Below are 26,306 nucleotides of genomic sequence, written 5' to 3' on the forward strand. Positions count from 1 at the left end.
AGGGACATCTGTGAAACACAATTTATTATACAAAACAAGGTGCATCAAAAATTCAGTGTCAGAAGAGCTCTGTATTTCAAGGACTAGGGACTGGACCTTCTCCCTTAAAACCTCCTCACCCCAACCCCTGCTAGGGAGTCAGGCTGGACACGTAGACCCCCAGCCCTGGTCCAGGAGAGTGAGAACCAGATATAGAAGCGTAAGTGTGGGTCTAGGGCAGTGGGGCAGGCACTTGAACCTCCCAAAATAGGGAGGCTCTTCCTGGACCTATGCCTGGGGTAAAAACACCCAAATCTCTCTCTACAGCAACTAAAGCAAGAGTGTAAAACCCATCAAAATCTGAGGATGGGGAAAACTTCCCCAGAAATGCCAACCATAAAACAGATTCTACAAAAATAAAGCAAGAGTTGGCTGCCTTCTGGGGCAGCTGGGTGGGCGTGTAACCTTCTGACCTCCACATCCTGTATAGCGGCGAGTGGATAAGGGTCAGCACCAAAGGTCTGACCAGGGTCTCCTTGCCCTCCCCTCCGCCTACCGCAGTGGCCTCGGACTGAGGCCCTCCACCTCCTCCCAGCCCAGCTGTAGAGTAGAACTTAGAAAACCTATAGGACCGACTGATGGAGAATCCCTGGGAATGTGGGAGCTGCCCCAAGGCCCAGCCCAAAGGACCCTGAGAGCAGAAATCTGGTCTCTACCTGAGAGTGGCCACAGGAAGTGTCTCCAGGCAGGGGCAGGGATGGGGTCTGCAGACCCCTGAGGGAGGCAGTGCTTGCAGCTGGGGCTCACACCAGCGTCACACAGCCTGCAGCTCCCCCTGCAGGCGACTTAGCTCCTCTAGCTCTTGCTTGTGGCGGTCTGTCTTGTGTGCCACCAAAGAGCGGTAGAAATGCAGGGCGAAGGCCACGAACACAAGCCCTACAGGTACCATGATTGCCGTGGAGGCCATGGCTGCTTGCCAGCCTGGTCCATGGGCCCCGCCCCCACCACACACTTGCCGGGGTGGGCAGGCCTCAGATGGCTCAGCCTGTGACGGGGCTAGAGAAGCAGAGGACGGCTTGGAAGCTGGACTAAGGGAACTGGTCACTGATGGCAGAGTCCCAGGCACCTGGGAGGCAGGTACCACAGGGGCTGGCGTGCCCAAGGGGGCCCCAATGGGCACAAACTTGACCCAGCCAACCAGGACAACTTCAGCGAGGAAGAGGAAAGTGCCCAAGGCAGTGGAGAAGCCCCAGGCCAGCTCCACGTAACGGTGGAGTCGCTGGTGTGGAGACTGGTGGACAGAGTTGAGGTTGTGGATGTTGCTAACGGCTTCAATGTGGGGCAGCAGACACGTGGAGACCATGAGTGCAAAGAGGTGCACCGCTACTAGCACGGTGGTGCAGGCACTAAAGGCCACCAGCAGGCCTGGTGGGTAGTCGTGGTTGCTCTCCAGTTGCACCTCCACCATGGCCACCTGTGGGGACAAGAGGAAATAGATTGAGTGCCCATAACCTCCTCAACAGTACAGGAGTTTTTGCCTGTTGGTATACATCACTGATGTATCCCTAGGACCTAGAACACTGCCTGGCAGAAAGAAGGCACCTAGCCTTTGTTGAGCGAGTGAATGGGCAGCACTGCCAAGGCTCTGTCCTGTTCTGGGCCTTGGTTTCCACACTAGGCTATCAAGAGGGCTGGATGACATTTCTGACAATCTTACCTTGTTATAACACAGGGGTTAAAAAGCACAGATTCTGGGGCTGGGCTGCCTGGGTTCATTCTCAGCTCCACAAGCTATGTAATCCTGAGCAAGTGACTTAGTTGTCTCTGTGCCTCAATTTCCTCATCTGAAAAATGGGGACTGATAATAGCATCTACCTGCCTTATAGGGTTGTTGTGAAAATTAAATGAGATAATATACATCAAGTGATAAGAATAGCACAAGGCACATAGCAAGCACCGTTTGCTGTTATTATTTAGAGTGGACTCTGAAAGTCCAAGGCCAGAGTTTGCACACTGGCACACCGTGAACCCAAGCCAGCTTACAGACATGTTTTGCTTGGCTCATGCAGTGTGTTTTTTAAAGAATTAAGTTGCCAACTTTTAAAACTCAAGAGATTTCATATAAATATGCCTATTTCCAGATCCTCTTGAAAATTTGCAAGATCTGGTTACACCAGGCCCACATTCCTGCATGGCAACTATCAGCTAGAGTTGTCATGGCTGCTCCCTTTGAACAGGCCATGGGGTCTCTTGATAGCCACAGGCCCCACCCAGCCAACTTGCTGTCCATATTACCTGCCTGGCCTTTGCAAACATTTAAGTTGATGATCCTGTTCTAGGCTTGTATAAATTTGGACTCTAGAGCCAAGTTCAAATCCTGCCACCTCCTTGCTGTGGGACCCTGGGCAGGTGTCTTAACATCTCTGATCCTCAGTTTTCTCATCTGTAAAATGGCCATAGTAGAGGTTCCTACTTCATAAGATAATAGAAAGATGATGTACATAAAAGCCCTAAGTACAATGCCTGGTACTTAGTGACAGTTCAATACAACTTATATAGTGTTATTCTAACCTAAGCCACCTGGATCTTTCCCCACGCCTGGTTCTTGCAGGATCCATTCGATTGCTCTGGGCCTGGGAGAAGGAAGGTGCAGAGCCTGGAGGGTGGTAGTAGGAAGACAAGGCTGAGTATTTTGGGAAACTGGGCCATGGCGGGTGTCAGCAGGTGGTTTCCATAGACAGGGATCTGGGCCAGGCCTAGTCCTGGTTTCTCCCAGAGCTTGACCCAGCCTTGCACTCCCTTGGCAGGACTGGGGCCAGTCCTGCCCCCAGAACTTACTCATCTGGCCTCTTGATCCTGCAGAGAAGGTCCTGGTCCTTAAGCTGTTGCCCCAGCAACCTGCAAGTCCAGTAGCAGGCCGGATTGTGCCCTTGGGAACAGGCTGGACCATGGGGTAAATGGGGGTGGGGGACTCCCTCAGCTAGGTCCACGGGGCTGTTCCCTTCTCTCTGCAGTCTGTACAGGGGAAGGGGAGTCAACTCCCTGTCCCTCGATGACCCCACATCAGGAAGAGTGGGCTGGCCTGTGGATCCTGGGCTCCCACACAGAAAACCATAGACTTAAGATGACCCTAAGGGATAGAGACTTTCTCTCTCATCGTTCAAGTACAGAGACTGTGGCACAGAGAGGGACGAGGGACTAACCAAATCACCTAGTGCTATGATCCCTCTATCCTCATCTGGACCACCCCCAACCCCTGCAGGAGCTTGTTCCTATGAGGACCCCCCTCCAGCCCACTTTCTCCTTCTTCCTGTCATGATGGTGGGGAAACACTGGACTAACAGTCCAGTGACCCTGGGTCCTATTCCATTCTATATCCTTCATCTGCTGAGTGCTCTTGGCAGAGCCACTGCCCCATTCTGTGCCTTGGTTTCCATGCCTGTCCAATTATCAGGTAGTCTGAGCCATCTCTGATGTGTGTCTTGCTCTGACATGCTTGGATCTAGGGTTTGATGACAAGAATCACAGCTCATCCTGGGGTGGGCACTTGGCAGGCTACAGAGGGCGCACCCTCTGTGATCTCACAATTTCCCACTGGCCTGCAAGGGGGTGGAGGCCTGTCCAGAGTCACATAGCTGGCCACAAGCAGGGAGGAGCCAGGACTCGTGCCTGCTGACTACTCCTCACCCTAGGACCTCCCTCAATCCCACTTCCTAGGAGGCCTCTGCTGGGACTATTAGCTGATATCATCCGCCCACACCTGCAGTTTATCAGCTTAAGAATCATGTATCAGCTTCCTAATCAGTTTCTTTCCCTAGCCGCTTCCTTTCTTTTCAAAGCCTCCCTGGGCTATGCTAAGCCTTCTTTGTGCCTGCTGGGTACTAGCTGCCCTCCTTGAGATGGGCCCACCTTCAGTTGGGTGACCTTTCCGCCCAGCTTACCCTCTCTGACCACCCCCAGCCCTAGTCCTGTTTATACAGCCCCCACCCAGCTCTGATTTCCCTTTGAATCTCTCATGGGGACCTAGTAATCACTTCTGCCTGGGCTAAGCTCCTTTTGGACCTCTTTGTCCCATCTTTGCATATGTTATCCCCTTTGGTGATTTGTCTACCCCCATGACATGACTTGTGTCCCCCATGAAACTTCTGTGACTTGCTTATCCCTATGGCCCATTCTACTAGAGATCTGCTTACATACAAATACACACCCCCCACTCCCCAAAAAGGGACTTGTATAGTCCCTTGGACCTTGTTTGTTCTCTTCTTTTACCTTAGAACCCCATCTTTTCCTTGCCTCTGTCCTCTCTCCCTTGAGTATCCGTTCACTTCGCCAACGGCTCCGTGCCCCCCATGTGCCTCACCCCCACCCTGTGCGCCCCTTCCCTCCCCTCACCATGGCGAAGCCCGAGAGCAGGGCAGACGTGCGGCTGGAGGCTTTGAGCTTGGCCCGGCTGAGGTAGAGGCGGCGCCAGCTGAGCGCCCGCAGCGAGTGCTGACTGGCCCCCATGAGGTCCAAGTAGCCGCGGTGCACGAACTCTCGGTACGTGGCCGAGCCCGCGGGGCTCTCGGCCTCCGGGTTCAGCGGGGCCTGTTCGCCCGCGTCCCCCTTGCCGCCCCTCATTCTCGGGGCCGCAGCACCAGGCGGGCTGGGTGGTCACGGTGGGGCCGAGTCTCCTCGGGGGCCCCAGCAGGGCCGGCCCAGGCCGGGGAAAGGCCCCATACCCCGGCGGGGCGAGCGAGGATGCGGGCGGCGGGCGCCCAAGAAAAGGCAGCCAGGGCGGAGCAGGAAGAGCAGGCGTTGGCGGAGAACCCCAGGAGCCGAAACGGTACAGCAAAGACCGAAACAGGAACTAGGGCGGAGGCGGAGCCGGGCGACCACATGATGGGGTGGAGCCGAGGGACCGTCCGCAGAGATCCCAAGGGACCCTGCGACCCCAGTCCACCCAGGATCTCATCCAGGTGCCCGAGTCTTGCTGAGATGAACGCCCAGTCCCAGCCAGTGACTGGAAGTTCCCGGGCCCTGGACCATTCGAGGTACACCTGGACACCCCTAGATGTCCAAACCCCCACCTAAATACTGAATTCAGAGGTGAGCCCATTCATCCGCAGGGACCGCAGAAGGCCCTGTATCCTCAGTTCCGAGAAGCCTAGGAGGTCCGAAGCCCCCCGGATCCATCCAAACAGCCCCCTCCTCCGAGAGCCCCGAAAGGTGAGCACTCCGGTCATCTCCGCCCTACCGCCCCCCGCCGCCCGCCCCCAACGCCGCAGAAAGACACACGAACTCGGCGGCCCCGGCTAGAAGATTTTGAGTTTTATAGCAAACCGTATTGTACAGACCCGGGGCCCAGGGGCCCAGCCCGGCTGGGTCCCCCACTTATCCCCCGCAGGGCTGCCTCCTCCCTCTCCCCTAAGCGGCCCCATCCTCAAGCCTTTCGCGATCCCCAGGACCCCCTCCCCTCCGGCCTTTGGTCCGCCCAGTCCCTCCCCCCTACCCGCGCACCTCCCTGTTACCTGAGGTATGTGGAAAGATCACCCCTCCCCTACATGGTACAACCCGGCTCCCCGGGGAGGCCTGGGCTGAGGGACGGGACCAGGCCCCGACTCCTCCCCCTGGCTCCCCAAACCCCACTCCCTCACTGGAGGAAGGGGCAAGGGGAGGGCCAAGTGAGTCTGTTACTAAGTCCCATGGCAACTAAGAGGGGCCATTTCTAGCCTTAGCACTGGCTTTGGGAGGTGTCCATTGGCTGCTATTTCCATGGCAACCAGGAGTGGCAGTTCCCTAGGCAAATGGGATACAAGTTTCCATAACGATGAAAGACTGGGAGGAGCCAAGCTGGAGGAGTCCCATTTTCCCCATCACTGGGCGGGCACCCCACCCCACCTCAGGTCAGGAGGTGTCGGGCTGCTCAATACAGTAAAGCAAGAGAGACCCTGGGGGTGGTGCAGTCCAAACTGGGTGCCCACCGGTCCAATCAGTCCCAGCTGGTCCCGTCCCCTCACATTCGGGCTCCCCCAGGTCCGAGGTTCCCCCGGTTCAAGTAACACTTCAGTACAGATGAATGTTCAAGTATTGTGTGGGGAGGCAAGTAGGGGGCTGGGGTACCCCCCACCACTCCCCTGGGCCCAGCGGGCAGGCCCACGGCCCCCACTCCTCACAATAGCTGCCATTGTCAATGACGTTCAAAGAGTCAAGGTTAGGGGGAAGGAACTGACATCTGGGGAGGAAGTAAGGAGAGGGGTGACCCCCTGAGGGGTACTACTGCCCCCCCACCTGCTCTTGCCCCCCACCCCTTGCTCAGTCCTGGTTTTCCCCTGGTCCCCCGAGTCCCCCCGCCTCTGATACTTGGATCCCCAATTGCTCCTCTGGTTTCCCTTTTTGGACCCCCCTCCCCACCCCCCAACTCCAAGTATCTGGTCTTTGTTCCCTGAACCCTTGATGGTCTGCTTTCTGCCCCCCTCCCCAGCCCATCCTCCACCTCCCCCAGTCCCCTGGCTCCCAGTATCCTCTGTGCAGATACCTTTTCCCCATTCTCCCTCCCTCAAACTTGCACCTTAACCCCCCTCCCACCATCCCTTTGGCTCAGCACCCCCCAGTACCTCTGACCCACTCCCCCCAGGGGATGGACAATGAAGCAGGTGGAAGGGGGAGGGGATGGGAAGGAGAGACCCCCAGAGATATCAGTGCAGGGGGTAGAGATGGGGGGAGGCTGGCTCGAGTCCCTGGGCAGGAATCCCAAGTCAGAAAACTCAGGAATCCCAAGTCATGAGGTGGGTAACCTGGCCTCCCAGCAGGGGTGAAATGAAGGCCCGAGGTCCAGGCTCCTGATGAGTCCTGGGGGAAGGTGGGGGGCGCCCAACTAGCTGTCCTTGAGAAGCAGCTTCTCTTCTGGGCAGCGGAAGGGGCCAGGGGGCCCGGCAGCTGCCAGCCGGGCACAAGCTTCAGGTGAGAGCTGGCGACAGGAGCGCAGGTCTAGGCGGCGTAGGCGCGGGCAGCGGCGGAACAACGGGAGGCAGTGGTCCGTGAGGCGGTGGCAACCTGGGGATGGGGCAGTGGTAGCTGAGACCAGGAAGGTGAGTACAGGGTAGCCACTAGCCATGGGGACAACAGCTAGCAGGATGGACAGAGAGGGGACCATGCTTACCAGCAAGATTAAGGTGTACCAGAGTCTCACGGAGTGGGGACGTGGGGGCCGTGAGGAGGTGGACGCTGGGATCCCCGACGTGGGCGCAGTGGCTCAGGTCCAGGGCACTCAGCTGGGGTGCGTGGCGCAGCAGGAGCCGCAGGGAGGCATCTGTCAGCTCCAGGCCCGCCAGGCGCAGCTCTGCTACCCCCTGCAGCCGCCCACGGCTCTCTGTTTGCCCTGGGCAGGCAGGTAAGAGGTCAGTCCTCCTGGCTGCTCCCATCCCTGCACCTAGGCATCCAAACCAGCTGTGTGCCCACTCTCATATTCCTCCCCACCCACTAAACCTGCTCCGACTATAAGGGAGCCTCGACTTGCTGTCCCCTCTCCCGAACACCCACAGAACCTGACCACATCTCTCTGTCCGTTGCTCACATCACCTCCATAGTGAGGCCTACCATGATTACTCCATTTGAAACTATAACATTCCACGTACCCCGACCCCTTCCCTGCATTTTCTTTTTTTGCCCTTTTCTCACCATCTGGCATATATATGTTTTTTCTTCTCCCACTAGTATGTCAGTTCCATGAAGGCAACAAGTTTTGTCTGTCTTGTTCCTGCTCTATCCCCAGCAACGGGGACATAGGTGCTCAATATATATATACATATTCACTCATCCAACAAATGACATCCCTAATGGGACGGCCATCCCAGGCTCTTCCACTTCCCTCTCCTTCCATGATTAGTAAAGTCACCATCTGGATCCTTTCTCTCCATTTCCCCATCACCACTGTGGGTCGACACCACTCCTGCCCCAGCCTCCTCACTCACTCCCGTCTCTCCTCTTGACCTGGTGTCCAAAGAGCCACTCTCGAACACAACTGGGACAACATCCCTCTTCTCTCAAAAACTCTCTGAGGGCACCTCAGAGAAGGCCGAACTTCTTGGTAAAACATTCCAGTTCCTATAAGGTCTTGTCCCTGTCTCAGCTCCTAACTCCTCTCCGTCACCCCCAAACACTGGGGCCAAACTCCACAGGTGACCCTGCCCTGCGAGACTCTGCCTCTGGCCACCTATGCTCAATCCTCTGCCTGGCCAGGGTCCCTGGCTTTCAGGTCTGAGCTCAGAGGCTTCCTCTTCTTCCATCTCCAGGGTAGAAGAGCTCCTTCCCCTCATCTGTGCACCCAAAGCACGTAGTCTGCTTTTCTTCTATCTAGCTACCACATTCCTGCATTGCGGTTTTTGTTTTTTAACTAAGCACCTATGGTGCACCGGCCGCCATTAACTGAGCACTGACTGTGGGCCAGGCACCAGCTAAGTGGCTGCTGGACCCTTTGCCAGTCGCCACAGTAGACAGGCTTGTGTGTCCCCTGGAGGGCTGGTTAAAATGGATTGCTGGCCCCACCCCCAGAGTTTAGGTAGTCTAAGGTGGGGCCTCAGAGTTTACTTTCCTAACAAATCCTTCAATGATGTTGATGCTGCTGGTCCGGAGACCACACTTAAGAACCACAGCCTTGGGAGATGAGTTCTCTAACCATCATCCCTGTTTACAGATGAGAAAATTGAGGCTCAAATCATTAAGCAATCTGTCCAAGATCACATGACTATGAAGTAACAGAGCCAGGACACCAGGCCTGTTGACTCCAAGTCCAAACTCTTACCAAAATGCTATCTGCCTCCCAGGCACCAGCCCAGCCCTGAGATAAACCAGATCAGACGGCACAAAGTCATGAAACTAGCCTACACAAGTGTTTTATGGAGTGTTCATGATGCTAAACATTTTTTTAATGACTAATGCTACAAAAAGGACTTTTTTTTTTTTTTTTTTGGTGAGGAAGAGTGGCCCTAAGCTAACACCTGTTGCCAATCTTCCTCTTTTTAGCTTGAGGAAGAGTAGCCCTCAGCTAACATCTGTGCCCATCTTCCTCTATTTTGTATGTGGGACACTGCCATAGCATGGCTTGATGAGTGGTGTAGGTCCATACCCGGGATCCAAACCCACAAACGTAGGCCGCTGAAGTTGAGCGTGCTGAACTTAGCCACTATGCCACCAGGCCGGCCCCCCAAAAGATATTTGTATAAAGAAATTTAGATATTGAGCTTTTCCTTGAAAAATCGTAAGATCTGGCATCACTGGGCTACCCCTTTCACCTGACAATGATTATCTGGAGCTGGGTTGCTAGGTGCTACAACCTGATGTCCTGTGCCAAGCCCATCACTTCTGTTACCTACCAGGCCTCCTCTGTGGGCACCTGACTTGGCAAGCCCTGAATTCCACCCCCTTTTGTTCCTGTGCGGAGCTGTGAGAGCCTGAGAGGGGATATAGCTACAGATGCCCTCCATCTTGGGCCACAGCTAAAAGCCATTAGAGGGAAGCAGAGGAAAGAGAGGTCACTTCTGGCTTGGGAGGGGACAGGGACTAGGCACAAGTGAGGATTTCACTGAAGTGGCCGCATTTAAGCTGGGCCTTCAAGGATCTGAATGTGCAGAGAGGTGGGAGAAGGGCCCACCAGGCAGAGAACAGGAGGGGCAAAAGCAAAGAAGTGGAAGAACTTGAAGTTTTGCTCTAGGATTGCTGTGTGAAGCCAGGGAGCCAAGATAAGAAAAGCAGGTGTAGAGTCCCAACATGCACAGTAGGCCTCGAGGGCTCATCTTTGCAAGCTCCTGATGAAGAGGTTTAGACTAAAGTGAATTCAGACAGGAGGAATGGGGTCAGTCTGCTAGCCAACCAGGACTTTCTCCCCTCATGGAATGCACTGTTTCCAATGCCCACTCTCAGCCTGCCTAAATCTTCCTGGCTCAGTCCAATTCCAGTAAGAGTGGACAATGGGTGGGTGCTCTGGTCTGGCTCTGCCTGTGTGACTTGCAGTCACTCAACCCCTCTGGGCCTCTGGTGCCTTGTCCAGAAAATGGCAAGAATCCTAGTTGCTTAGCTACTCTTCTCCCAAGGCTGTGTGAAGTGGGGTAGGCAGAAGGGAGCCATAAAAGAGAGCTGTGAAAGCAAGGTGCGGGAGCGAGCAGTCATTGCCCTCACAGAGCTTATGAACCTAGTGGGAGGAAACAGATTTTAATCAAATCATTTCATGACTGTACAGTGATATGCTGGGAGGGGACCACTCTCAAAGCTGAAGAGGGACTCTGATGTCAATGGGGGAGAGGATCATGGAGAGCTTCTAGGAGGAATTGGCATTTACACTGAGGCCTGAAGGATGATTAGGTGTTAGACAAATGCAAAGAGGAGTGGACAAAGGTCCTGGGGCTGGAGGGAGCTTGGCAAGGAGGCTGAGGTGGCTGAAATGCAGGAATGGCAGAGGTCAGTGGGAACCAGAACATGCCAAGCCTCAGGGACAAAATATTGGTCTTTATCCTAAGAGCAGTGGGGAGCCACGAGAAAGAGATTAGAGTACAGAGGTGACATGAACAGATTTGCCCTTCTGGATGGTTCCCCTGGCTTCAGTGTGGGGAACAGACTAATAGGGACCAGAGAAGATGCTGTGAGCACCCCAACTCCTGGCTAGATGAGGAGCCCCCATGCCTCCTGGGGCTCCCCCACACCTCCGTGTGACCAGGCCTCTGCTCACCTGACCAGCCTCAGCTCCCAGCATTCCCCTCTGCCAATATGGGCCTCATGCCCCACAACACTGCTTATTCCTGCCTCACACTCTCTGAGAAAACCCTGTCCCTCTCAGGACTCAGTTCGAAAAGCCCTCAAGGAGGGCTTCTCTCACCCCCTCACCCTCTGACCACAGCCCTTACCACACCATGCCATAACCTTCCACATCTGAGTCTCTGTCTTCAGCATGACTGGGGTTCCACCAGGGTGGGGAATGGGCCTGATTCAGTTTGAGGTCTCCAGGGCCCTAACCACGGCCAGACCCAGAGTATGTGTTCAACAATAAAAGCTGAGTTTACCTGGCAGGGGACCTGGGCCTGACCCAGGCAGAAGGGGTAGCTGGTCTGACTTGGGAGATGATACCACCCCCCCCATGCAACCTTCCAAGTCAACTGGCTCCCTCTTTCTGCTCTATTCCCTCAGGAAAATCCTTGTCCTTTTACTGTAGAGCAAGGAGTCTAGGGATCAAATCTGTCGCTCAGTCACATCTTTACTGGGTCCACACATGAATTTTAAAAGAATCTGAATTAATTGCCATCATTTAAAAAAATGATGGCTATTTTTGGATAAATATCCAAAAACCAGGATATTTCACAGACAAATCCCTATTCCTGGGTCCTCTTAGCAAATGGGACTGACTGGCCAGTTTCAGCAAATGGGACTGACTGGCCTGGACCTGCATTCTTCCACGGCAGTCACCACAGCTCCCTCTGGAGGAGGCCCTCCAGTACTGCCCATGGCACTCAGCAGCTTCACTAGTATCTATTGGCCACACCCTGGCTTCCCCCAGAATTCTTGTCATCCTCCTGTCCTATATTGTGTTTCATTACTCCCCCCTGGAGGGCAGGGGCTAAATCTTTTTCATTCCTGTTCTCCTGGCTCCTATCACAGGGCCCAGCATGTAGCAGGTAACTGAACGAATGAACACAGCCAAGCAGTGCCTTCTCTTTAAACTCATGTTTTGTCCTTTTTTCAAATCCTTTAACACCAAGCATGAGTCAGAAGAGACCCTGGAGGCCTCATACCCCCAATCTTGCCCAACCCATTCTACAAATGAGCCAACAGAGGCTGCACCTGGTTTGGTGTCTGGCGGAGGCAGCAGCAGCTCGCGGAGCTGGGAGTCTTTAACATCCTCGATCCAGCGGAGGTCCAGGAGCCGCAGGGCCGGCAGTGGCGCTGAGCCCAGGGCAGAGACGGAAAGCCAGGAGCAGCCGGAGAGCACCAGCTCCTGCAGGCCTGGGGGGTTCAGGAAGCTGGTGCTAGGAGGACTCTGTCCCAGGTCTGTCCCCCTCCTCACCCTGTCCTGCCTCACCACCCCAGACTACCTTGCAGTCGGTTCAGAAGCCACATGAGCTGCTTCTTGGAGACACCTGTCCAGCTGAGGTCCAGGGCTCGAGGCTGGCGACGAACCACACCACTAAGCATGGGCGGGGTCAGTGACTTCCGCCGGCTCAGGTCCATTCGAGGCCACAGACGCTTGTCATAGCACCTGCCAGCCACAAGGGGGAGACAGAGACCTTAGTCCTCAGCTCTCAGGGTGCCCAAAATCCTCTCCATCTTCCACGTTCCCCATAGTTCTCTCCTGGTCCACACAGACGGCTGGGAAGGCAGGAAGCTCCTGGCCCTAGGCCAAAAGCACTGAGTTTGGGGCTCAACTCCATCATTAACTGGACGCAAGACCCTAGGCAAGTCAATTCCTCTCCCTGAGCCTCAGAGGCCTCGTTTATAAGATAAAGATCATCCAGACTTGGCCTGCCCCACAGGGCTGCTGTAAGATCAAATGATTGGTTATTAGTTTGTGGGCCTTACAGCTTATAAAGCATTTTGCCAAAGACACAAACATCCTACACACTGTATTTGATGTAACACCAAAGGTATCTGTCAGCAGCCTCCACCCGCCTTCTCAGGCTTCTCGCTAAGTGGTGGTTCCTGGGCACTTCTCATCTCCTCACTAATCTTTGCTCTTGATCCACATCTGCCCCATCCTGATAGCCAGCTGCCCAAGGCTTGACTTACAGCCTGATTTTCTCTCTTTATTTGATTACTGTGTCCCTCCAACTAAAACGTAGGCTCCACAAGGGCGGTTCTGGCTTTCTTCCTTCAATATGCCCAGCACTGTGCCAGGTGCATGGTAGGTTATCTGCTGCACATTTGTTGAATGAATGGTATGAGCCAATGTGAATTACTTGAAGCTTCCACAGAGCACCTCCACAACACACCTCATTTATAGCTTTTCATTTCACGCACTTAATCAATGTTTATAGAAGGCTGGCAGGTCCCAGGACTTGAAGCTACAAAGACAAATGAGGCCTGAACAAAGTTCAACACGTTTCCCGATCCCAGCATTTCCTAGAGCTTTGACTAGTCTAACATGCAGTGAACTGGAGAAGGGCTTCCCAAACTTATTTTACCAGGGAACCCTTCTCCACCTCTCCCAAGGTCATCTATTAACACTTTGTGGGCCGCTACAGTTCCTCGAGACTCAGTTTGAAAACTCCGCTCTAGTGCAGTTCTCAAAGGCAAGTCAGGAAATTCCCACTGGACAGTGTGAAGCACCAGGGGTGGGGAGGGGCCCAGGAAGCTGTATCCTCCCTCCCTTGCACCCCCCATTGGAAAGGGCTTTCCCTTTAAGAAGCCCTGATCCCCAAACTCCACTCATTTGCTCTCCACTTATCTGCAGAATGTGAATCTATCTTTAAATTGATCCCCTCCTTGCACTTAAAACCAATACTGTTTCACATAAATATGTTAGCCTTAGAAATAAACACAATAAAAGCAAACCAGGGTTACTAAATTCTAGCCAGGTGTTGCTGTGGCTTTCAAGTACCACCTGAAGACTATTTTCCTTAAACAGGGAGCTAAGTATTAGAGAGGTGTTAAAGACACAATAGCATCCAATGGAGAGACTTCCTTTTCAAAACTAACAGAAGGCTTAAGCCATGTTTTTGTGCCACGTAAAAGTGCCAGGCCTACTCCAGAGCCCCAGGGACATTTAGGAAATGCTGGAGGCACAGACACTACGGCTTCAATCCAAACAACTCCACTCTGCTGCCCCACCTGCCACCTCCTGCCCCTGCCATCCTCTTCTAGAGTTAGCCTCTCCCTCTCCTGGTCTCTTCCACTCAACCAATAAACATCTGCAAATCTCTCCAATTCTAAAAACGAAAACAACACAACCTACCCTCAACCCAGTTTCTCCTCTTAGGTCCTGCTCCTTTTCTCTTTCCACTCAGTGAAATCCTGCTCCATCCAAAATCTCTCCCTGCCCACTCTGGCCCAGTCTGGAGACCCAGCTCAACTGCCACCACCAGCTGGAAGCCCTTCTGGATCTTCCATGGTTATGTGGAACCCTTCCCCCAGGGCGCACACAGGCTCCCAGCTGTTTCTGTATCATACTCCACAAGAGCCAGGCCAAACAACCTGCCAGCCTAGAGACATGCAATGCTGTCTGGTGCCAACACATTTTGGCACATGTTGTGCCTCTGCCAGAAATGCCAACCAACCCAGATCCTTCAAGGCTCAGCTCCAGTGCCTCCTCTTCCAGGAAGTCTTCCCTGACTTTTCTTGGCTGAAGCTAATTGGTCCCTTTGCCCTTATATGACCAGGACACTGAGTTTAAACCTCAGCGTGGCAGCCAAAGTCACTGGGGCCCCTACTGATACTAAGTGTCCAGCCTCCACTGGGGGAGACACAGTCTGTCCACAGAAACTGAAGTGACAAAGGACATGATAAGAGTCAATGAGAGGACGGGGACAGGTGAGCCTCTCAGGGCGACAATGCCCAATCTGAGACTTGAATGGAGGGAGTAGTTGCTCTGGCACGGGGACAGGAGGAAGAGAGCGTGCACTCCAGATGGGGGAGAACCAGTGTCCAAGCCCAGGACACACAGAGAAAATGGAGCTCTGAGAGCCTCAGGGAGGAGGAACAAGGGGCAATTCATCACCTCATCATAATAACGAGAAGGATGATGATGATGACGACGACCACAGCACCAATAAGCAGTGTTTACTGAGGGCTTACTATGTGTCAGATACTGACTGTTCTGTGCATTAAGCATTTTACCTCACAACCGCCATAGGAGGTAAATACTGTTATCATCTCCTTTGTAGCGTTAAGGAAAATGAGGCCCAGAGAGATCAGGAAAGTTGTTCAAGGTCCCACAGCTACTAAGTTGTAGCAGAGCCAGGGCTTAAACCAAGCTGGTCAGAATTGAGAGCCTGAACTCTGAGTGGGGAAAAGGCAAGGGTGAGGCTGCAGAGGAGGCCCAGACTAGGGGTGCCATGTCACGGAGGGCTGGAATCCCAGGCTGGACTGTCGTGGCCACAGAGCCCAGAGGTGAAGAGTGTGAGTGAGCACCATGGGGATCTAAACCCCAGCCCTGCTACCTCTATGCTTTGAGTGACCTTAGGAAAGTCACTTGTCCTCTCTGGGCCTCCATTTTCCAAACCATAAAATGGGGTACAGGCAGCACTTGCTTCAAAGGTCTGCTGCAAAAATGAAGGGAGACAGTGCAGGGGAAGCGTTTCGTGCAGTCACTGGAGGACTGCTCACGTCCAGACATCCAAGAGGACCGTGGAAGTTTGTTGTGAGGGCGACAGGGAGTCATGGACGGGTTCTTTCTAAGCGGGGGAATGACACTAAGGCAAGAGGCAGGAAGAATGCTCAAGAGGCAAAGGCATGCCATTATCTGAGGACTGGGGCTGCATGTGCAAGTTCCCTCACCTGCTCACCTTCTCCTTGACTCCAGCCACCCCCTGACTAAGTCATCGCCTCACTAAGCCCACCTCCAAAATTCTCAATTCCAGTAATGAACCTCCCTCTTGCAGAGGCCCTCCGGGGATGCAGAGATGGATCAGACCAGTCTGCCGCTAGTAAGCAGCTCATAGCCTCCTGGGCTCCCACCAAAGCTAGCTCTTCCTTCTCAGCTTTCGTGGCTCCTCGATGCCACCGTCTTCTGATCTGTCCTTCTCCAAGCCTTTACTCCCAACCCCAACTGGCCCTGACCCTGTGTTCCAGTCCCTTCCTTGCCACCCTCTGCCCATGTCCTCCAGAGCCCCAACCCTCTCCCCTGCAACTCAACACCTCCTCCACGCTTCCTCCGCCCAGCCTCTCTTCTCTCATTCTTGGTAGATCACCTCACGTCCCAGGTCCGAGAAAAGACAGAAGCCACCAGACAGGAAAGCTGCAACTTCCTGTTCTCCCTCCAACAAATTCCTCTCTAGCTCCACCCCACTCCCTCTTTCCACACTCCATGCTGATCTCCTCACTTTCATTCATGCATTCAACAAGTATTTTTTTAGTACCTACTGTTTGCCAGGCACCATCTTAGAAACTAGGGACAGACCAGCAAACAAACAGATCAAGTTCCTGCCTTGGAGCTGACATTCTCAACCCCAGTCAACTTGGCTTTGGTCCCCCCACCATCATGGTCCCCCCCAACACAGCCAAGGATACCAAGGCCTCCTTGTAGCAAAATCCACCTGCCACTTCTGGTCCTTCATCTCCTATGACCTCTCGCCAACATACAACACTGTTCATCATTTACTCCTTCCTCACTCTCTCTCCTTGAGGACACACCTCCACCCTCGATCTCCTCCAAGTCTCTGGCTGTTCTCTCTGTAACTCACAAATCCTGACATTCTGCCTCTGCCCTCTTCTTTGAAGCTGCTACCTATAGGTTAAAAACTCCTCGACTTAGGCCGGCCCCATGGCTTGGCAGTTAGGTGCGCGCGCTCCGCTGCTGGTGGCCCGGGTTCGGATCCCGGGCGCGCACGGACGCACCGCTTCTCTAGCCATGCTGACGCCGCGTCCCACATACAGCAGCTAGAAGGATGTGCAACTACGACATACAACTATCTACTGGGGCTTTGGGGGGAAAATAATAAATAAATAAAATCTTTAAAAAACAAAAAAAAACTCCTCGACTTGGATCTTGCTCTTGAGCATCAGACCTGTACCTCCAGCTGCTCTCCTGCTAGCTCCTGACTGGCCCACAGGCCTTTCAGACCAAATGTCAAATCTGAGCACTTCACTTTCCCCTGGAACCTGCTCCTCTTCAGGTATTCCAGGGCTTGGGGAATGGCACCGTTGCCCACCGAGGCCTGTGGGCCAGAAACTCATGTGTCACCCTGCTGTCCCCCTAGCCGTTTAGTCACCAAATCCAAGCCATTCTGTTTCTTAAAAAGTTCTCAACCTGAATCCCTCCTCTCCATCCCCACTTCTGTGCCCAGGCCTGACAGAGCCTCCTGCCTGGCCCACTGTGCCCCCCAGACCCCTGCTCTGCCCTACCCTGGTCCTTCTCACTGAAAGCCACCATCTTATTGAGTGTTTAGTATGCTTCAGGTACTGTGCTAAGTGCTTTGCAAGAACCACCTCGTTTAATCCCCACAAGATGAGTATTAATATGAACCCTAGACTACATACGAGAAAACTGAGGCCTTGGGAGGTACAGCTATCCACCCATGGCCATACATCCAGGAAGTGCAGGAGTGACAGCTGACGAAACCCATGAGTGCCAGACTCCAGGGCCCAAGCTGGAAACCACTATGCAGTCCAGCCTGTCTGCTTTGTCCACTTCCAGTCACAAGTCTCTCCTTGAGGCAGAAACCAAGTCCTCTTCAGTTCTGGATCCCACACGCCAAGCATGGGGGTGGCCTTGATGAAGAGGCCTCAGCAAACATTTCCTCAATTAATACATAAGGCAGGGGCGGGGGGAAGGGGGAATGATCCCCAGCAACTGTTGTAACTATTTGCTTCTATGTTGCAGGTTAACTGGGAGCTCTTCAAGGGCACAGATCTATGTTCTGAGGATGTAAAAGTCTGTGCTTTCACTAAATATTTGTAACTGAGTGAATACCAACGATTATTATTAAGGCACTGAGTAGTTTCTATTTCCCAAGTACCATCTTCACTTCTTTACGTTATGTTAGCTCACAAAAACACTATGAAGTAAAAGCTTTGGTTATCCTGTTTTAACAGATGAAAACACTGAGGCATGGAGAAGTTAAGAGAGTAGACCGATGACATACAGCTCAGAGGAAGAATAAGATTCAACCACAGGCAATTTACCTCAAGCCTGCACTCCTATCCTCTTAGCTCTATAGCTTCCACAGAGACCAGAGGCATGAACCAGCACCCCAGAATCCAAAGGAAAAGGATTCAAGTTTGAGTTCAGCCATTAACTTGCACTGTGACTTCAGGTGTCTCTCATTCCCTCAGGTGTCTCTCATTCCCTCAGAGGGCTGTTACTATGAAGAACAAATCAGCTCACATTTGCAAAGTGCCCAACAGGACACCCGGGCCACAGTAAGAGCCTGGGAAAGAGCCTGGATGTACTCATTTAATACAATATTTCTTGAGCACCTACACTGCCCCTTGTCCTGTGCTGGGAACATGAAGATAAAACAGACACAGTATCTCCCCCACCCCAGCAACTGATGGGAACATGAAAATGAATAAATGAATGATGGCTTGTCTACATGCAGAAGGCCTCGATGTGCTCTGTGAGGGGAACAGAGTGTCATGGGAGTTTCATGGCGGGGGCCGAGGGGGAATCTGTCGGGGGCAGGATCAAAGAGGAAGACCAGGGGCTTCAGAGGACGCCTGACATTTCTGAACAAACAAGGTTCAGGAAGCAGTGGGGAGATGCGGGGAGGACAGGCAGAGGGTGTTGGTGGTGGCTCCAGAACATGAAGAAGTTACAAGTGGAGTCAGGAGGCCCAAATATGGCCGTCTCTGAGAGGACAGGAGCCAGTTCAGCAAAGGGCTATCTTATGTGCCAGTGGGACCAATAATAAGACTGTCCCCAAGAGAGGGAGTGTGAAAAGCAAATGAGATGATGCATGCACAGGAGTTAGGACTATGCTTGGCACATACTGAACATTCATAAATGATAGTTATTAAGAAGAAAGATTCTGGAGCCAGAGGGCCTGGGTTCAAATTCCTGGTTCTACTGCTTCCTCTCCATATGACCTTGACCTCAGCTTCATGTGAAAAAGGGAATAACAGTACCTACCTCACAAAGTTGTTGTGAGGGTTAAATGAGCTCATAAATGGAAAGCAGCCTGTGCAGAGTACACATGGAAGTTTTTACACTCATACGTACATCCTACGGAAATATTATCAATACAAGAATAAGGCCTTGAGAGGATCAGGGAACTGTGGCTGGTCTCACAGCAAGGGAGGAGAGTGTTGGCAGCGGAACTCAGGCCTGTCCAGGCCACTCACCAGCGGCTCCAAGTCCGGCAGACTCGCATGCAAATGCACAGCTCTCGGGGCCCGAGGTGCTGGAAGACACGAAGCCAGGCGGCGCGGGGCAGGGGGTGGTCGGATCCAGCAGCCAAAGGCAGCGTGTCAGGCTCAGGGCTTCGAGGTGGGGGCCGTACCACATGCCGCTCCAGCTGTGGGGGCCGGGGTGGTGGGGCGGGGCCCAGGGGCCAGCTGAGGAGGGGCCCCCCACTTCCAGGGCGCACAGCCCGCCGCCCCCCGCGGTTCTCCTTCTCGCCCGAGCTGCCCCGGGCTGGCCGTCGCCCATTCCGGGCCTCGCCAGGGGCCTCATCCTCACTCAGCGATGTGCCTGACGAGTCGGAGTCCGAGTCTGAATCTGAGGAGGACGAGGAGGTGTCAGGCACCCGCTCCAGCAGCTGGCACATCCGCTTGAAACGCTCCAGCTTCTCCCTCTGTGGTGATGGAGACGGCACCGCCGGGCCCTCAGCAGAAGCCAAAGGCGGCTTTGGTTTCTACAGGGAGACAGGGTGAGGCTGTTCTAGGGCCTGACACACGCTTTCCCAACCCCCTGCCCCTGAGAGGTCACCAGGGGATGGACAGCCCAAGGGACAGTCCTGAGTTCCAGTCCTGGCTCTGCGCCCAAGTGATGTGAGCCCTCAGCCAACTCATGTCCCTCTGAACTTTAGTTTCCTTATCTGTAACACGAAGGCGCTGACTCAAAGAATTAAAAGCCTTATGGGTTTCAATGGGTTATGAATTTCCAAAGGCAGTGAGATATGGAGAAGTCAGAGACCTAGTTTTGAGTATTGGCCATCAAGTCTCTGTGTGACCTTGGGAAGCCCCTGCCTCATTACCTACAACATGGAACGCTGGACTAGACAATTCTAAGTGTCTTACTCAACGATGTGAGAAGAACAATGATCGTCTGGCCCCAGGTTGCTGACTCATTACATTCTCACAATGCTGAATCTAATGGCAACTTGGGCCACTCTTTTTTGACATGAGGAAACCAAGGCTCAGAGAGATTAAGGAGCTTGCCCAAGGTTACAAACTGACAAATGACAGAGGTAGGATTTGATCAAAATCAGGCAGACCCTTGCATTTAGTGTGTCAGTGCGAAGCGGTATCTGAATTCTAGCTTTGCTGTGTGACCTTGGACAAATCCTTTAACCTCTCTGAGCCTCATTTTCCTCAAATCTATAGTTTACAAAGCTTGCTGACTTTCATTAGATTTAAACAGTTCTGTGGGCTAGGTGGGTAAAGTAGGTAGTATCATCTCTACTTCACAGATGAGGAAACTGAGGCTCAGAGCAGCCAACAAGCTGCCAAGATGACACTGGGAGTCAGCGGTTGGGCCAGGATTTAAACTCAGTTCTTTCCCCTTTAAGGTTTGGAAAAATGAGGCAAATGGGTCAGATGATACCCCAAGGGTTCTTGGGAAGTCAAGGGCTCCTATGGCCTGGCCCCAACCCACTCGCCTTCTCCACTCTTCCCAGGGGTCCACTCTTCCCACTTGCCCATCGTGGCCAAGTGGGGCTGGGGCAGAACAAGGTGAGCAGGAAGGGATAGATCTCTGTCTCTAGGGTGGAGGGTGGGGCAAGGAAAGGTGGGAGGGGGAAGGAGGAGGTCCCCGGCACACCTCCCAGTTCTCGGGAGGGAGCCCAGGGTGGCAGGACGAGAAAGCCTGGCTTGGATTCAGAACCCTGGGGGGCAGAAGGCCAGGGCCGCCTGGGTCCGATCCTCGCAGGAGGCAGGCGTCTCCACCCACCTTCTTCAGGTGCCTCTCTCGGCCTCCTTTCACCTACCGGGGAGGTAAGAAGGAGATATGGGGAAAGGGAGAGGCCCCATTAGCCCCTCATTGTCCACAAAACTAAGATCCATGCCCTGCTCTTAGACTACAAATCCCAGAAGCCCCCATCTCAGGAAGAACTCTGAGCATGCTCACCTCGCAACCAGTCTTGGCTCACTGAGCATGCTCTCATCTCCTCTTTCTTCCCCATCAGGCCCTTTCCAGTCCCTCCTTCCTCCTCGGTAGCAGCTAATTTGAGCATGTTCTCTCCCTCCTTCCTAAAACACCCAGGGCTCCCAAAGCTTCCCCACCCAGTGCCAGTGGCCCCTTACCTGTACCTCTCCTCCACACTAAGCATGCTCCATCCTCCCTCCAACACCTCTTGAACTACATCTCCCAACAACCCCTGGGGGAACCCAAAGCCGACTGACTCCCAGGCCCATCCTCCCCAAAAAGGAACAAAACTAGAGCTCCCAGAATCCCTTGGGCTGGACCTAGTGAGCATGCTCCCTGGCTCACCTTTTTCCTTGGGGTGGGGGGCTCATTCCCTGCCTCCCTCTCCTTTCTTTTGGGGGGCCCAGGCACGTCCTCTGGGGGGGGCCCAGCAGGTAGGGGCCCCTTGCGCCTGGGTGGGGGTGGTGGAAGCGGCGGCTCCTCCGTCAGCTTCCATCCACTCCCCAGGCTGGCGCCCTCCTCGCCGTTGTCAGCCCTGCGGCGGCCTGGTCCCTCACCTGAATCCTGAGGAGATGGAAGCTAGGGGTGAGATCCTGCACAGCTCTCTGAGCCACCACTTACCCAGAGTCCAGTGCCCTGCCCAGCCCCTGCCCGTACCTTGCTGGTCCGGCCTTCCTGGGTGCAGCGAGGGCACTCCCAGCAGTTGGGGATCTCCGCATTGATGACACCCTCAGCCTTCCCCATCTGTCAGCAGAGGGCAGGGAGTGGACGTAGCATGCCAGAGGCAGTGTTCCCACTTCCTTGCTCTCTGACCATCTGCCCCACCCCAGACTCCAGGGTCCCCAGGGCCATCACCTTCAGGCAGCCAGGGTGGACGATCTCGTTGCAGATTGTACACTCCATGAGGCTCAAACCAAATTTCTCTTCTTCTCCCTCCACTGTGTCCTCCTTCCCAGCCTCCCCACACAAGAGGCACACAGCTGTGTGTGGGAGCACGGGCTGTCGGTGGAGAGGGGGCATCAGGGACCCCGAAAGCAAGCAACAGGGGAAAGACCCTTTCTTCTGGCGACCCTGGCCAGCTGATGGATGAGGTTCAGAACCACGGGCCAAGCTTGGTCAAATCCTGATTTTGCTCCTTTTTGGCAGTATGACCTTGGGCAACTGATTTAATCTCCTTTAGTCTTTATTTCTCCATTTGTAAATTGGGGTGAGGACTTTTTCCCCTCGCAGGACTGTTGTAAGAATGGGATAACACATGAGAGGCATTCGATACACAGTTGTCATCACTGTTGTGACTACTGCAGCTGGTCACACGCCTGTGTGACCCTGACACTGTAGCTGGCTTTGAGGAGGGAAAAAGACCATAGCAAATATGACAATAATACTCAAGGTTGGAGGGGACACAGCAGCAGCTTGGGGTGTCTCCAAGTTTGCTCAATGGGCAGGTCCCATGGGAACCTGATTTTGGCAAGACCCCTGGGAACACTAAAGGCAGCTGGCTGGTCCTGCGTAAAACAGGAGCAGGCTCAGACAATGTGACTTTGGGGAGAACAATGGTAATAGTGAGTTGTATCAGGGATGCTGAAGGTTGTGAGACAGGCTCAAGGAAGAAGGTGGGGAAGAAGAAACAGGAAAGTGAGGCAAGGGTTGGGGAACAAAGGAAGAGAAGAGAGAGGCTGTTGGGTGAAGAGACCAACCAGGAAAGAGTGGCTGTAGGAAAAAAGGGAGGTGGTGGTATGGGGAGGGGGACACAGGAGGCAACTGGCTCCTCATGGCTGCTGGGGAAGGGCTGCGCTCTGGGGCGCTGGGAAGCTCAAAGGATGAGGAAGGCTGGGAAAAAACCCATGCTTCTCAGATACCTACTGTGCGCTGGGCCTTATAGCAGATACATTTAAATCCATTCTACTGTTTAATCTTTACAACTCAGCAAAGGAAACATCTTAGACAAGATACTTGAGGTTCAAAGTAATTTGCTCAAGGTCACACAAAGGGTAAACCTGGCCTCAAATCCAAGACCACTCTGATGGGTGAGGAAGAGGCCAAAGAAGGCTAAGAATTTGACAGGGGCCAGCTTGGGGGGGGGGGGGGCGTTAGTTCCTGTGCACAGATACCTCTGAGGAGGGGTATGACAGTGGCAGAACTTTCTATGGGTCTGTACCTGTGAAAGTTGGGAAAAGTATGAAGGTAGGCACTGGGCTAGATTCTTCTGTGCACCCTAACATTACCCCCAGCTTGGAGCTGAGAACAAAAACGGGCCTGGTGGACACCTGGGCAAACCAGTGAATGAATGAGTGAACACACAGCAACTCTACAGTCCACTCTAGGAAGCAGCCACCAGCCACCCCAGAAAGGCACTCGGGCCAGCTGGGGAAGGGAGCCCAATGCGGTGGGGGCAGAACTCACGGCAGTGCACTGCCGGAGCAGGCACGACTGCTTCATGCGCCCGGGCCCCCCGAACTTCTTCATGTCTCGGCAGAAGTGGCAGTCCCCGCACTCAGTTCGCACACAGGCCCGGCAGCGACGGCAGCGGGTTCGGCGTCGGCGCGCTCCGGCCCCCGGCCCCCGGCTGCTCGACGACATTGGGGGCGTCAGCAACGCCGAGGGCTGTGGGTGAATGGTGGCAGGGTCAGGTGGGCCCACTGGGGCCCTGGCCTGGTAGGCTCCTGGATGCTGCCCCCACTCCTAGGCAGCCAGAGCTCGCCCTCCTACCCAGGGAGACAAGGAACAAGGAGGTCACCCTTCTGCAGGGGCTGCGGGGAGCCATTCTCTCTACTCAAGGTTTCTCTCTCTCAAGCAGTGCACCTGGCTCCTCTGGGAGCCTGAGAACTGGCTTCATAACCTCACTCCTCCTCTACCTTTCCTCAGCATCCCCTCACCTAGCCCAGGGAGGATGAAGGGACACTTGGCCCTCTCGACTGACACTCTCACACCAAAGCTCCTTGGAAGGCCAGGGGCTCCTTGTCTGTGGAGTTACCTTAGAGAAGTCCCAACTCTTCTCCTGTTATGTACTACGCCCCATGCTCTTCCCAAACTAAAATTCCCCAGATTTACCTCCAAGATACCCACAGATTCCTGGGTGGAAGCTCCAGACCTTTCTTTCTCCCTTCTTTATCTCTCTCACACACAACTACCACCCAATCTCTCTTCCCCCAAAACCTAGATATCCTCACCAGATCCAATGGGATCCTTGACCCCCCCACAGCCCTAAAGATTCACTGCACTGCCCAATCTCCCAGGGCTCAAGGACGCCCCTGAGACGCTGCTTCAGGGTCCCTCCTCTGCCCAAGATCTCAACTCCTCTGCTCCCCACAGAGCTCCCTCTCCTCCAAGACACCCTCCTCTTGGGATCTCTCAGGTCAACCTGAGCAATCTCCCAGATTCCCTGGGATTCTAGAATCCAGGCTGACATCTCACAGAACTCAGAATGGGCTTAGTGCTACATGTGCCCCCCTGCCCCCCACCAGCTTCCCAGGCTGCTTTCCAACTCTAATTGTCCAGAATCCCTTGGGCTCCCCTTCCCATGGAAACCAGATCCTCCAAGCTCCCAGACAGACTCTGCAGGCCTGGAGGGTCTCTTCATGGCCAGAGTCTTACCCCAGCTTCCCCCTTTCCGGGGACTTCCAGACCCATCCAAGGGGGGAAGGGGCCCTCCAGCACTCCAGGGGAGGGGCCTGAAGGGCGGCGACTGCAGGAGGGGATGAGGGGATGGGGGTCTGCAAGGGGAAGCAGGGTCCAGGAAGGAAGGCCAGTTCCCCAGGGTTGAGAGGTAACAGGAAAGAGGGCTGGAGATGAGGAGTTTGGAGCAAAGAGAGGGTAAGGCTGGGGGCGGGGAAGGTAGAGAGAGGCCAGGCTGAGGATGAATGGGAGTGGGAGCTGCCTAGGTCTGGGGGTGAGGAGGAGCCGCATGAACCCACCTCACACGTGTCCCGGGAGCCATCTCTCCCTTCTCGGCAGCTCCCGGCGGGTCGGCGGCCATCGGCGGCGGGGGGGCCGGGCGGCGCGGGGCGCGGAACGCTCAGAACGCCGGGGTCCACGGCCCCCCGAGGGCGCTCGGCCCCTCCCTCCGGCGGAGGCCGGGACGGCGGCGAGTGGAGATGGGGGGCGCCGGGGGCAAGGCCCTCCCACGGGCTGCGGCGCGGCCCTTCCAGGGGGAGGTCCTGCTCTGGGGGGCTCAGTCCCTCAGCCCCCCCAGACCAACGGGGGCTCCTCGGGCGCAGGGTGCTCAGCTTCTGCCCGGGCCCCACTCAGTCCGGGGTCCGAGTCCCAGCTCCCCTCCCCCCACCCCGCCCCGCCTCTCCCCAGCGCCCCCGGCCCTTTAACTGGCCCCTTCCCGGCCCCCACTGTCCAGGGGTCCAGGGCCAGGCCTGGGCCCCCCACCGTTTCCGGGGTTCAAGCCCCACCCACCGCCGGTTCCCGGGGAGGGGGGGGTCCCTGTAACCTGCCCCCCTCCCCTGGGCCCGCCCCTGGACTGCGGCCCCCTGCCCTACGGCTACCGGGCGAGCGGAGGGGGGTGAAGGAAGCTGCTCCGGCCCCGCCCCCCCAGCCTGTGCGCGCCCCCGCCCTCTCCCCCTTCCCCCAGCGCGCACGACCCTCCGGAGATAGAGATTTAAATAAAATTTGAATAAAACCCCTTCCTCAAGCAGAAGGTTGGAAGGAAAGGATGGAAGGGGGCAGGGAAGAGGGGAGGGGGCAATTGGGGTGCCTCAGCCCCCCCGGTCCCCTGGCCCCGCGCTGCTTCGGCCCGGGGCCCTGGCTGCCTCTCTCATCCCTCCTTAGCTCCTTCCTCCTTCCTCCTCTCTTCCCCCTCCCCTCCCCTCCCCTCCCCTCCCCTCCCTCCTCCTTCCCTCCTCCTCCTCTTTACTCCCTCCTTCTCCCAGAGGAACCCCGCCCCCTGCCCCCTCCTTCCCCCACCACCTCCACTTTCTAGGACGAGCACGCGCAGGGCACAACGGAAATCGTAGTCCTGCGGTCGCTGATGCTACGGAGGGAATAGGAGGCTGGGGCCAGCGGGAACTACAAACAAGATGGCGGAGAGCGTGCCAAGCCGGGAGTTGAGGATGCTGGGAGTTATAGTCCGCTTGCCCCAAGGCTTCCCGTTACAGAGCATAGAGAAGGAGCGGGAACGATGACTACAAACAAGATGGCCTTCTCCCCTGACCCGACCTCCTTCCCAGGCACTCGCACGCCCTCCTGTCCACAACCCTCCGCATGTGTGGTACCTGACGGGAGTCGCAGTCCATCTGCTGCCTTCCCGCTGCCATTTCTATTCGTCAGGAACAATGGAAAGGTAAAAAGGAATGAGGACTACAAGCAAGATGGCGGAAGAGGGGCGTACACCTGACGAGTAGTCGATCTTGTGAGGTGCGATGGGAATAGTAGTTTTCTAGCCTTCTAGTGTTCCTTC

The 26,306-nt window shown here is 54.9% G+C and overlaps 2 protein-coding genes across 4 annotated transcripts; both read right to left on the bottom strand.

Moving 5' to 3' along the window:
* Positions 1–7: 7 nt before the first annotated feature.
* Positions 8–5,050, bottom strand: ORAI3 (ORAI calcium release-activated calcium modulator 3). The gene is made up of 2 exons (XM_058569585.1): positions 4,372–5,050; positions 8–1,453 (listed from the first exon to the last, which is right to left on the bottom strand). The coding sequence occupies exons 1-2, from the start codon at positions 4,597–4,599 to the stop codon at positions 794–796; spliced, it is 888 nt and encodes a 295-aa protein (XP_058425568.1). The 5' UTR covers positions 4,600–5,050; the 3' UTR covers positions 8–793.
* A 1,432-nt stretch (positions 5,051–6,482) lies between these two features.
* FBXL19 (F-box and leucine rich repeat protein 19) lies at positions 6,483–25,173 on the bottom strand. Of its 3 annotated transcripts, none has more exons than XM_058569588.1 (11): positions 24,817–25,173; positions 23,306–23,506; positions 21,758–21,901; positions 21,560–21,646; positions 21,248–21,466; positions 20,579–20,740; positions 18,940–19,451; positions 12,039–12,202; positions 11,788–11,949; positions 7,121–7,330; positions 6,483–7,014 (listed from the first exon to the last, which is right to left on the bottom strand). In XM_058569588.1, exons 2-11 carry the CDS (start codon positions 23,480–23,482, stop codon positions 6,836–6,838), a joined length of 2,016 nt encoding a protein of 671 aa, XP_058425571.1. In that variant the 5' UTR covers positions 23,483–23,506; positions 24,817–25,173; the 3' UTR covers positions 6,483–6,835. The 3 variants fall into 3 exon arrangements, with proteins under 3 accessions (XP_058425571.1, XP_058425570.1, XP_058425572.1); XM_058569587.1 differs by having other exon boundaries at positions 6,484–7,014; positions 7,121–7,339; positions 24,817–25,172; XM_058569589.1 differs by having other exon boundaries at positions 6,485–7,014; positions 7,121–7,339; positions 20,708–20,740; positions 24,817–25,171.
* Positions 25,174–26,306: the final 1,133 nt, after the last annotated feature.

The sequence above is a fragment of the Diceros bicornis genome, chromosome 26 (assembly GCF_020826845.1).
Source record: "Diceros bicornis minor isolate mBicDic1 chromosome 26, mDicBic1.mat.cur, whole genome shotgun sequence".
NCBI lineage: Eukaryota > Metazoa > Chordata > Mammalia > Perissodactyla > Rhinocerotidae > Diceros > Diceros bicornis.

What these genes read in the sequence shown, in the direction of transcription:
- ORAI3 (XM_058569585.1), bottom strand. Translation starts at nt 4,599, where the DNA reads ATGAGGGGCGGCAAGGGGGACGCGGGCGAACAGGCCCCGCTGAACCCG. An exon ending in TGCTCTCGGGCTTCGCCATG is followed by an intron (nt 1,454 to 4,371) that starts GTGAGGGGAGGG and finishes TTGTCCCCACAG; the next exon opens with GTGGCCATGGTGGAGGTGCA.
- FBXL19 (XM_058569587.1), bottom strand. Translation starts at nt 23,482, where the DNA reads ATGTCGTCGAGCAGCCGGGGGCCGGGGGCCGGAGCGCGCCGACGCCGA. An exon ending in AGGAAGGCCGGACCAGCAAG is followed by an intron (nt 21,467 to 21,559) that starts GTACGGGCAGGG and finishes CCATCTCCTCAG; the next exon opens with GATTCAGGTGAGGGACCAGG. An exon ending in CCCCCACCCCAAGGAAAAAG is followed by an intron (nt 20,741 to 21,247) that starts GTGAGCCAGGGA and finishes CCTCCCCGGTAG; the next exon opens with GTGAAAGGAGGCCGAGAGAG.